The following is an 11,664-nucleotide window of genomic DNA, read 5'->3' on the forward strand; positions in this document are numbered from 1 at the left end:
ATTTTGTAGGTATCTCACAATCAGAAGTAAAATATATGATAAATATAACTGTGGGTGTTTTCTTGTATAGTATCACTGCAGACTATGAAATTTCCATCAAATCAGAAGTAGTTTTTGTAGGTATGATTGAGTGGTGGGTAAAGGTTATTGTGCTGAGGCCTCTGTCATCTGCAATTTTTGCTCTGCTGTGTTTTTTGTAAAGGCTTTTAAAACCAAAACTCAGAAATGGCAAAAACTTAATGCTACATTTTTATTACAACATAAACTGCTAATTTAAGCTTCGAGGTGCTGTACAGTTAATAATATAAACAGATATAGTTGAAGCAGTTTGAATGTTTCTGAAGAACAGCATGATTGAATCGTTGGCAGCCAGGGAGACAACAGGTGCTGTATCCTGATCTGACTTGGTCTTTAATCAAAATGCAGATCAAGTGGACTGCAAATGATACCAGCCGGGCTGGAGACACACAGAAGCTCCCTCTGTCGCGTCGCTGCTCAGATATAGAAATTCTGGACAGGTGTCCAAATGGGAGAGCTGGTCTTAGCACAGCCAGTTGCCCTGAAGGTAAAACCAGCAGGTTTGAATTGAAATGTTTTTCTTTTGGCTGCTTCCTTCAGCAGGAGTCACTTAAGCGAGCAAACGGGCACGAAACATTTGGCAACTGTCTTATGCAAGATGCCCTTCTTGACGAAACCTGGGCTTGAACCTGCAGCCTCAGAATTACGAGACCACCCACTGAACTACCGCCCTTACAGTTTTGCGTTTGAATAATTTTCCTAAAATGTGTACATTTAATTTCTAATACACAAAAATATGCCTTCTTATTTCAATATATATAGATATTCATGCTTTCGGGGGTTTTCTCCCTCACTGACAGTTTTTTTGCAGAAGCAGAGCTGACCCTGTGTTACTTTCCCGGGCCTGAACATCTGCCGGTACTTAAATGAGGCCTAGCTGGCAATTTACAGACAGAATGTCGGTCTTCTACTTCTGCTCCCTGTAATCCTAGAAACAGAAGTTTTGATGAGCTTTTACCAACAAGTGTTATATTCATGAAATTTAAAGTGAAATCACACGCAACTTCTACATCTCATCAATCTTCAAACAGTTTATCTGTGCAAAGATTTTGTCAGAATCCTTGAAAACTATAATTTAAATGGCAGATGATGTACCTGTGATTTTGATAAGGCTCCACAACGTAGATTCTCTTTTTAAATCTTGTTTATGAACTTGCATAATAGGAATTTATTTTGTAAATGTACATATTTGTGGTATTCATTAAGCACTACAATCACATTTGGTTACAACTCATTTAAAGATTGGCTAACAAAAACATAACAAAAGCGAGTTCTCATCGTGGTCACAATCCAAAAACACTAATTTCATAAATAAAAAAACAAATACAACAAACAACAAATGCTACAAATAAAAAAACAGAGTTTGGCCTTTCCTGGGACTTAGTCCTATATACAATCATGATATTTGGACCAAAAAAAACATACGAAAAGCAGTTTTTCACAAATAAAAACAAATAAAAAATACATAAATACTGTATAAATAAATAAAAACATACCAACATGTAAGGTTTTGTTTGACATAAATCTTATTTAGTTTAAAGCAGTATTGTGTCATTATATTACTTATTACTATATTTTGTGTCTTAAATACAAAATTTGATTTCTATAACTAACCTGATCACGCTGACAAACTATTTTATCTTACCCACAAATTGTATTTTAAACACATTAAAGACATGAAATGATATGAGGATATTTATCACAGATCAAATACTTTCAGAATATCTCGACACATATAAATACTTAGATTGGTAAAACAAATAACACATTTTTTTAAAGTCAGCCTTAAACAACCAGAATCTCACAGGAAGTCCAGCTCTTGAGTTTTAAATAGACGTTTTGACTAAAACACGTGTCAAACTCAAGGCCCGGGGGCCAAATCTGGCCTTTGTTTACAATTTATCTGGTTTCCAAGATGATTTTTCAAGTAATTTTTTAAATGTTTTTAATTTAACTTAAAAACAGAGCACATTTTATTTAGTGCAGTCTTTTTATGACGGTTGGGCAACTTTGAAGTATTGAAGAACTAGGTTGAATTTTTGCATAATCTTTGATTTTGGTGTGGAAAAAGCATCAGAGAACTTCAAATGAGAACAATAAAGCTCTTACTGAGGACCATACAACCAAGGACAGAGGTCAGACTGGAGTTAATGTATTGACTGAAATTGGCCCTTTCTTTGAAATAAATTTGTAATTTTGTCTGCCTTTTGTAACTAAGTTTGACAACCCTGAAATGTAAATTTAGCGTGCATATGATAGACGGGTAACTTCTGAGCTCATAATCTCATTTTAGTCCATGTCCTGAACTTTTTGACATATGGCTTCAGTAAACTCTGAGCACTTCGAGTTTCCTCCCAAGTCTTTGGTTAGCACCTTGATAAAAGACAGCAGAAACATAAATCACAATACAGATAGCGCTAAAACGTGATTTCTTGAAAACTGGAATACCTTTTTGTCTCGAATGGTGTCAAAACACGCAGTTTCGATCTTGTTGGCGTGGCCGTGCAGAGCCATGTGTCGCAGCATCATGACGGCGCTGAGCAGCAGGGCTGTAGGGTTCGCCAGGTCTTTCCCTGCGATGTCCGGGGCCGTTCCATGAACCTGGCAGGAGAAAGAGTAAGTCTGTCAAATTCCCACAACTTCAAGCAGTTTCACCTAATATCACTTCGTTAATCGGAGCAACTCATATCTTGATTGTGTGAGCCATAAATGTCAGATGAAAAAGAAGAATAAGAATTTAAACTAAAACAACGTACCGACTCAAATATGGCCACGCCTTCAGCACCAATGTTTCCACTCGGAGTCACTGCCAAACCTCCAATTAGCCCAGCACAGAGGTCGCTGCAGGGGAATCCCATCACATGAATTATTTGTGAGCATAATTCACATTTATTTGATTTATTTTGGCTTTGTTTTAATATTTTTACAGTTGTAAAATATTTTGCCAAACTATCAGCTTGAGTTCTAACTGATCATCACTACCTGATATGACACTTTTCCTCAAATGAAAGTAGCATTACTTGAAAGAATCGTCTGCTGCTTTGCGCTACAAAGTTTTAACAATAAACTCACAGGACCTGTTAGTGCTCAGTGTATGTGTTAGGGATGACTCTCAGCTACCACAACACCAAATTTCAGCTCCATATCTGTAAAACCGAGTGAACTACAGGCATTTATGTGCTTGGTAAGGTTGAATAGCTGTGGCAGTCATATTGAATTGGGCTGATTCCAAAAGTTAATCATTTGTATACAGTAAGTACTTCCTGTCATTATTTTCTGAAAGTTTTATTAAAATCCATCTGGTAGTTCAGGAGATATTTTGTTAATAGATAACAAATAAACACACACAGACAGAGACAACTGCAAGATCATCCACCTCTCATGAGGGTTAGTTTGATAAATATGAATAATAAATTTAATATGGCTATCACGATAAAGTCATAAAATGTTTTCAGTGTTTACCTAAATTCTCAATTTTTATGCACCAAGACGTAACATAAAATACTTAAAATTAGGAAAATACTGCATCAGCTGAAGAACAATATATTAAATTATACCATAATTTACTTAACAACATCTGAGACAAAATGCCCAAACTTGAAAAAGTGCACCAAAAACTAAAAGGGTAAGTAGACTCAATCATCCAGGTAAATAAATCACCAAAAAGTTAAATCATGTCATCTGGACAGTTTGTTTTTTATCAGTTCAAGGTGGTGCACTGTCTGCATTGGTCCAAAGACAAACTGTGTGACCTGGATCCTGCATGTAACCGCTGCAAACAAACTACAGCTTCGCTCTTCTACACATATTCTGGACTTCAAGGCAACGGGGCTGTTGACATCTATTTTTGATACGTTCTCTGGGATATGTGAAAAAAAAAAAAACTGTGTACCTGTCATTATTCATTTCATTGTCTGGGGTGGTCCTTGCACATGCATCCTTTAGCAAGTACGAGAACCTGTCCACATGATTTAACTTTATTGTGAGGTGTAAAAAACTAATCCTGTCTTTAATGCACAATAAGAACTGACAGAAGCAGCAATGTGCTGATTATCAAACACATCTGATTAAATGATCACAATCAAGAGTGAAGCGTCTCTGTAAAGCAGTTTGGCTGTTTGTGTGACTTCTGGGATCAGATACTTAGAACAAACAGAACAAAAGAGTAGAGGTTTCATAAAAATAAAATAAAAAACAGGTGGCACAAATACCTCACACAAACTGTGGTGAGGTGTGACGGCTTAAGATTTTGCTTATTGCAGCCAAAAGACCTGGGCACCTTGCAGTAAGTTGACCATAAAATGTTATAAAAATCAAATGGTTCTTGAGTCGAGTGTGAGTCAGTCTGACCATCAGCTCAAAACTTCATCCAGTCTGTGTCATCTGACAATGATGTGTAGCAGCAAACCTACGACAATATGGCTGAAAAGAGAATATCCAAGGCGTTGGAATGTTTTAAAGTCTGGACGTCAATACGGGTTAAATCATGTGTCAGAATCTTAAAAGAACTGTACATAAACTCAGTGAACTGATTCAATGTTGTAATAAAAAAACAATAAAATAAAAAATAAAAAATATATATATAACATGCCTCCACACTGAGACGATGAACTGATGAGGTTATTATGAAGCCAGATGTGTTAGATTTAGATTACTGCTGCTAAAAGTTCTACAAAGTGCTGAAACGTTAGGTTTTCACAAACTGCCATTAAATTTATAGCTTACATTGATGTGCATGTTTTATACTAATGTATTGCATTGTTATGGTTTTGTATAAGACGTCTCTTGCAAATGAGACTATTGTGTCTCAATGTGACTAATCCGTATAAATAAAGGAAATTAATGAGATGTTCATGAGAGGTTGTGCAAAACCTTCAAAATAGAAAGAAGGTGCACTTACTTTTTTACCATCAAAGCACATTATGAGAGATTCAGTGATGAAGATTACCTCAAGATGTCTCCATACAAGTTTGGCATCACCAGTACATCAAACTGCGTGGGGTCTTGGACCATCTATAAAAGGATGTGCACATCGTTGCTGTCAGTTGCACTCGTCAGGCAGTCTTGTTGAAACCCACAGTATTTTAAATTTTAAATTCAAAGTTGTTGGAACTTACATGCAGACACACCGTATCCAGAAACATCTCAGTAAACTTGATGTCTCTGTGCTTTTCTGCCGCCTCTCTGCATTTTCTCAAGAAAAGTCCATCTGACATTCGCCTTGAAAACAAGTTAAAAATCAAACAAACATATAATTGGAGAAATCTTTAAAAAGACTCTCTGCTTAAAGGAAACTGTTCTGAACACAACATACATGATGTTTGCTTTGTGAACAGCAGTAACGCTGGACCTCTGATTACTTTTTGCATATTCAAAGGCGAACTCTGCGATGCGCTGGCTGGCTTGTTCAGTGATGAGCTTGATGCTCTGCACAACTCCATCAACAATCTGAAATCAGGGGGTGGTTTTAAATTTACAACATTATACTCAGTAAATATGTTTAAATACAAACTAATAGTTCAACATAGACACAATGTTTAGTAACATATAATACACTGAAATGAAAGCGTCTCTGTAACAATGAACGTGTTGATGGTCAGACCACATGTTCGATCCCGCTGTATTTTCCCTCTGTGTTCTCCCTGATGGTGACCAGGTTCACATCCGTGTAGGCAGTTTTGTAACCCTCAATGGACACACAGGGCCGCACATTAGCATAGAGGCCAAAGGTTTTCCCCAGAAGCAGGTTCATGCACGGATGGTCAGTTCCTATTGGTGTCTTCAAAGGACCTGCAGGTAAAAAAAACAAAAAAACAGTATATATATACCGTATTTTTTGATAAGGCGCACTGGATTATAAGGTGCATTAAGTGAAACCAAACAAATAAGTCAAACTTTTTTCAACTCATTCACAATAACCACATAAAATCAGTTCAAGGTCAGTGAGCACAACCTGAATTAATACATAAGGAACAACTGATTATAAGGCTCATCTGTCGATTTTTGAGAAAGTTAAAGGATACAAATAAATGCGCCTTATAGTCCAAAAAAGACGGTATGTCAGAACACACCTTTTTATAGAAAAATTGCTTACTATGCATCATGTCCAATGCTTAAATACAATTTAGGCCTTTGTATATGAAAAAAAAAAACCTACTTTGCAACAAATGAGTAAGCAAACCTTTTAGGCCAATTTTGTTCTTATGCATCGATTCTTTGGCCTCCTGAGGAATCACCCATCTCCCACCAGGTCCTTGAAGGGGTGTAACGTTTATCTCCTCCCACTTAATAGGTGCCTAGTTTATCAAGAAAGAACATTGCAGTATAATCTATAATCAACTACTTTGTTTATTTAAAAAAATCAATATGGACTAGCATTTCTATTGTTTACTTTGTCAAGAATCAGTGCTGAAGCAACCAACACAAATTCCTCTCTCTTATTTTGTCTCTTCCAGAACTAACTTTAGCAGTTTCAAATATCTTCATGACCGCCGTGGAGATCTCTGGACCAATTCCATCACCAGGGATTAAACAAACAGTTTTCATCTGTGAGGCACAAACAAGCATTACATTCAAGAATAACAAGAATGATTAGATTGGTGGGTAGTAAGTTATTCCACAAGTTTTAAACACCAGAGCAAGAATATATTTGAGGCGAAACATAATTACTCCACTTACAAAACTCCTAGATTGCAGAATTTCATTCTTCAATGCCCTGAGTGCCTGTAACACCTGCCAAACATGAGACAGATTTCACAACAAAAATATTTCACTTTGACAGCATAAAGTGAGTAATAGGTTCTGTTGTACTTGTGTTTTGATCAATGCAAAGTAAGTTTGACTGATCACCTTTATTTCTATGATGAAACATTTATGTTCCAATAGGAGTGGTCCTCAAAACAACAAACATGGTATTACTTTGGAAGAGTGCTTTTCCATCTCTGCAGCAGTCTTTCACAGATGTGCAGAAACAAAGCCATGGTGCACTCAAAGCACACTGATAACAGTGTTTCTACATCTATAAATACTACAGAAGACTTGTACTAGAAGACTACATATTCTTAAGCAGTCGTTCAGTTTGATGGGAAGGCTTTTATTGTAGGAGGGTGTTTTTGTTATTTAGGGGGCACCTGTCAAAGTAAGATCCATGACAGAATACAAGTTTTCTCATTAAATGTATGTAGTAACAAGCAGCGTTACTGACCTTACCCATAGGAGGACAGTATGTGATTAAATACAAGTATTTAAGTTTTGGCCCCCTTAAAATTGTTTATGCATTTATTTAATTTCCGTCCTTCATAATACTGGAGAAACCATGTTAAAAACTGCTTAATTTCACCACAAATCTTACACTGTTGTGGCCTTGTTTATTTCAAGCGACTGTCAACAAATTAGTGGCTTGTTATCACTGACAGTGGAGTAGGGTGTGGCCCTGGAAGCACAAAGTCAACCCTAAAAGGCCCCCGAAAAATGTGAGAAAAAAAACCTAAAGTTACTGCCTTTAGGGTTTTTTTTTACTGATAGCTAATAGAAAATATGAGGCATGTGTAGTTTTGAATTGACTAAGTTGACTAAATTCAGCTGAAGTGAAATGGATTTTAACTAAAATTGTTTATATATTCCTTAATTACACTTCTACAGTGTTATATTATGAGCTAACGCTTTCTGTAACAGAGGAAAAACAGTAAACACTTTATTATTCGTAACATAATGCTAACTTAATAGCTAACTAGATAGCAATCAAGTCTGGTTGCTATGGTAACGACGAGTAGTTTGTGACAGTGGCTTTCAGGTATATCGCACTTTTAAGACTACATTTATGTCACATAGGTGTACGTAAAAAAATACGAACTTCTGTATTTTTTTTTAAATATAAAACATTAAACCTTTGATACCATTTATACGATTCAATAACGCGAATTTTATGCGCGCATACATACCGTTGACCTCCACACTTTCCCTGCCATCCGCTAGCCGGTACCGGAAGCGCAGGTGATGGTGCTGAGCGGACTTCCGCTTTTCAAAATAAACTCTTAAATTAAAATTATTTTTAGACGTAGCTGTTTAACTCCCATTTATTTCAGAACTGACCAAATAACATGCAATATGTTCAACTTATTTTACATTTAGTGCGATTTTAAACCAATAACGTTTTACAAAAATCACTTTATTCTACTTGATACAAGCAACAGGGTTTAAAATATTCACTTGACGTCTTAACTGACCGAATAAGATGGATTAAATGCTAGATCCACTAAATAAGGCTTTATTGTCATCAAAAAAGGCTAATTCAGCTCAATGCCTAAAAAAGCCATTTAATTGTAAATAGCAGTAATACCCAGCAGGTGGGGCCAAAGAGCATTCTCTGGGACTCTACATCTGCTGAGTTTAGCGTTTTAAACTGTTTTAGCAATCAATAAAGTGTACTGTTCTCCTGTGAATAAACAAAGCAATATATCTGAATTTTAACCATAAAAAGGTAGGAATGATGTACAAGCTTATAAAAGCTTTATTTTCCACAAGGTGGATTTTCCACAAGGTCCTTGTACACGCAGTAAAGTTTATGTAACAAAACAAGTTCAAGCAACCTTTATTTAGACGGGTAAATCCCATTGAGCCTCGAGGACTCGTTTACAAGAGAGACCTGATTTCAACAAAGAATGATGACAACAATGAACAGTGACAACAATAGACAGCCACAAAAAGGCATAGATTTTTATTTTTATTACAAATAAGATGGCAAAAAAAGTAACAAAAAAAGCTAGATTATAAGGCGAATGTAGAAAACTAAAAACAGGAACAGGAAGTAGAAAGGGGCAGTCACTTTTTGCTAAATAAAAAACAACAACCTATGATAATACAAACAGCATGGGATACAAGTACTCTGAGCCAGTCAGGCATCATAAAAGGAAAACCATCAGCATGTAGAAACTCTTAAAAGCGGCATGGCTTTAAGCATAATTGCAGGCTACAGTATTTAAAATGCACACTGTGCAAGTTAAGACATCTTTGAACCAAACTGAAGGAGATCAGTATGAGTGAAGGTTTCTAAACCTCCCACATGGAATCTCTGAGAACCAATTCCTCAAATTCCTTACACTGCAACAAAGAGCAAGTGTGTTAGGCAATGCATTTATCAAGCATTTTGACATAGCACAGTTACTTAAAAAAGCTACAGTAATTCAGCATTACTACATTGCAAATAAATAAATAAAGCTGCAAAATATCAGACACTAAAGTGTCCAAAATAGCCCAACTTAGATTGCATATTGCTTTGGCTGCTTCTTCAAGCTCATGGATTTTTCTGTTTGCGAAATAATGTGAGTGGCTCTGTTGTTGAGGAGTCTGCATTCATGAAGAACATCTGTAAAAAAAAAAAAAAATAATACAAATAAATAAGATGAGATGTACAAACTAAAGCATACACAGTGATTTCAGAACAGCTGACTAGAATGATAATGTTTTGCTGAGAGTAAAATTGATCCTCTCACCTAACAATGTTGAGTCAGAATAAGTATTTTGGAGCAACAAAGAAGAACCAATCCAGAGGGCCTGACTCAACCTTGTTAGATTCATCTACCTGGATTACTGAGCAAGCATCTGATCCTCACCGTTAAACTGTTTGTAAGCTTCTTCAATAATGGCATTGTTTGACCTCTTTATCTCCCAGTAACTATCTTCCACCCATGGCTTACAGTCGAGGTGTTCCACGAGCTGTCCATTCTTGTACGAACCAGCTGGTCATTCAGAGAAACAAACGTTAGAATGCATAAAAATAATGGAATGCACGAGTCGCATTAGGATGAATACAACGGACTCACTCGTGGACGAGTTGTCAGGGGGATTTTGTATTTTATATCACAATAATATTGATTTGACTAAATGTGTATACACCTTTAATAGTTTCATCAATGTCTTTGCATAGCTGGTACAAGTCACTTCCTCTCCCAACAATTCTTTCTCCTGTAATTGAAAACAAATCAGATACAGTCCGTGCATTAAACATGACTTAATTATTAACATAGGTAATGGTTCATGTCTTCATAAATAAATAAATAAAAATATATCTTACCATCTAGCACTTTGATGCAGGGGAACATCTCGAGCACTGCAGTTCTGTAGGATGAATTCCTGCACACTGATGAAAACAAAAGCCACTGTAAGATCTTTTTTTTTTAAGTGCCTTATTTTATGAAATGCAAAATACTAAAGTTACCGGAGTTGCTGTAATTGTGTGTGTTGTCTTTCAGACGGATATTTTCCAGTTTTCTCAGAGAAACAAGGCAATGTAGGTTCTCGATACTGTTGAACAGAACAGGAGCGAAGCACATTTACCAGATCTGCTCTGGTAACTAGGAACAAGATATTCCCTGCTTTGAGTTGAAGATTATTTTAAACTTGTTAAAAAAAAAATTGAAAAGCCAAATACTGACTGACTGCATACTACATCATTGAACATAAAACAAGTTGGTGAAAAATAACTTATCACAGTTTAAATAATCTCTAAATCACGTTTAAGTAGTTTTAAGAAAATTAATTGATTGATTAACAATTTAAGACACATATACACTCTCTATTTCTTTGGTAGTTAAATATATATCTTACCTGGAAATGACATTACCAGCAACATTAAGGCTCTGCAAATTTTCACAGCTGCGAAGAGGCTCTGGAAAATAAAAACTGTTTATTCATTCATAAGTTCACTAATTTAGTTCTTGATAACTGAAAGGAAGAAAACTTACCTAAATTGGAGATCTTATTTGCAGATAAATTTAGCACCGAAAGAAGCCGAAGACTTGCAAGAGGAGCTAAATGTGTGATGTTATTCCCAGATAGGTCCAGCCTCTCCAAATTTATACATTCTCCAATGCATCCAAGGTCATGTATACCTAAAAACATACCGCATAAACCTAAATAAACATAAACAATAATGGCAATAGTAAAAAAACGTTTTTGTCTTACCAAGACCTCTCAGTTTGAGGAACAATATAGATTCCAAATCAAATTCTCCAGTACGCAACTTGAGCAGCACTGCGGTTACCTTCTCACAGTCTGCATCTGGAAGAATCAGAGTGGAAAGAAAGGACGGGCACTTCTAATCTTATACGTGCAGCACAAACACAAAACTTCAACTTGTGAGTCAGCGCTGCAAAGGCAGAGAAAATGCTGGAAGCACAATTTGTTCCGTTAATAGCAGAGAAAAGTGAAGCAGCCGTGCTCCTGACGGATAATCTCCTTCAGCCTCAGACAGAGGCTCACAGACAGACAGATGTGCTGCTGCTGTGTGCACTGGTGTGTGTAATCTTCTATTTCTAATAGCATGCATGCATGAATAACAGCTGATGGAGGGGGGATTGCCTTTGGCAGTGTCAGATATGCATGGACTGTCTTCACTTTCTTAACCAGATGCAATGACGTTAAACTAATTAACATATTTACTTAGTTAAATAAATTAGGACTGGGGTCTCCAACACTACAAAAAAGTGTACTAAGTGGGGAACAAATGAGAACCAAAACATATGCACACACACACACACATTATATATATATATATATATATATATATATATATATATATATATATAT

At 36.2% G+C, this 11,664-nt stretch overlaps 2 protein-coding genes across 2 annotated transcripts in view; both read right to left on the reverse strand.

Annotated features, from left to right (window-relative positions):
* Positions 1-2,367: 2,367 nt before the first annotated feature.
* On the reverse strand, positions 2,368-8,045 carry idh3a (isocitrate dehydrogenase (NAD(+)) 3 catalytic subunit alpha). The gene is made up of 11 exons (XM_037683678.1): positions 8,019-8,045; positions 6,757-6,810; positions 6,541-6,624; positions 6,260-6,374; positions 5,681-5,868; positions 5,393-5,526; positions 5,196-5,298; positions 5,027-5,091; positions 2,835-2,919; positions 2,527-2,679; positions 2,368-2,451 (listed from the first exon to the last, which is right to left on the reverse strand). Exons 1-11 carry the CDS (start codon positions 8,043-8,045, stop codon positions 2,368-2,370), a joined length of 1,092 nt encoding a protein of 363 aa, XP_037539606.1.
* Positions 8,046-9,045: 1,000 nt separating this feature from the next.
* Positions 9,046-11,664, reverse strand: part of lrrc61 (leucine rich repeat containing 61) — a 3,249-nt gene continuing 630 nt past the window's right edge. The window contains exons 2-9 of the mRNA XM_037682916.1: positions 11,041-11,136; positions 10,821-10,967; positions 10,684-10,744; positions 10,295-10,380; positions 10,151-10,216; positions 9,973-10,041; positions 9,690-9,815; positions 9,046-9,442 (exon numbers count right to left, since the gene is read on the reverse strand). Of these exons, the coding sequence (XP_037538844.1) occupies positions 9,336-9,442; positions 9,690-9,815; positions 9,973-10,041; positions 10,151-10,216; positions 10,295-10,380; positions 10,684-10,744; positions 10,821-10,967; positions 11,041-11,136 (758 nt within the window). The 3' untranslated portion in view covers positions 9,046-9,335. The remainder of the gene's footprint in view (positions 9,443-9,689; positions 9,816-9,972; positions 10,042-10,150; positions 10,217-10,294; positions 10,381-10,683; positions 10,745-10,820; positions 10,968-11,040; positions 11,137-11,664) is intronic.

Source organism: Nematolebias whitei, chromosome 10 (genome assembly GCF_014905685.2).
Source record: "Nematolebias whitei isolate Nwh7 chromosome 10, NemWhi1, whole genome shotgun sequence".
Classification (NCBI taxonomy): Eukaryota; Metazoa; Chordata; class Actinopteri; order Cyprinodontiformes; family Rivulidae; genus Nematolebias; species Nematolebias whitei.

Coding starts and splice junctions, on each gene's coding strand:
- idh3a (XM_037683678.1), bottom strand. CDS start 8,045: ATGGCAGGGAAAGTGTGGAGGTCAACG. Junction 5,869..6,259: donor GAACAAAATTGGCCTAAAAG/GTTTGCTTACTC, acceptor TTTTACCTGCAG/GTCCTTTGAAGACACCAATA. Junction 5,092..5,195: donor TGGATACGGTGTGTCTGCAT/GTAAGTTCCAAC, acceptor ATCCTTTTATAG/ATGGTCCAAGACCCCACGCA.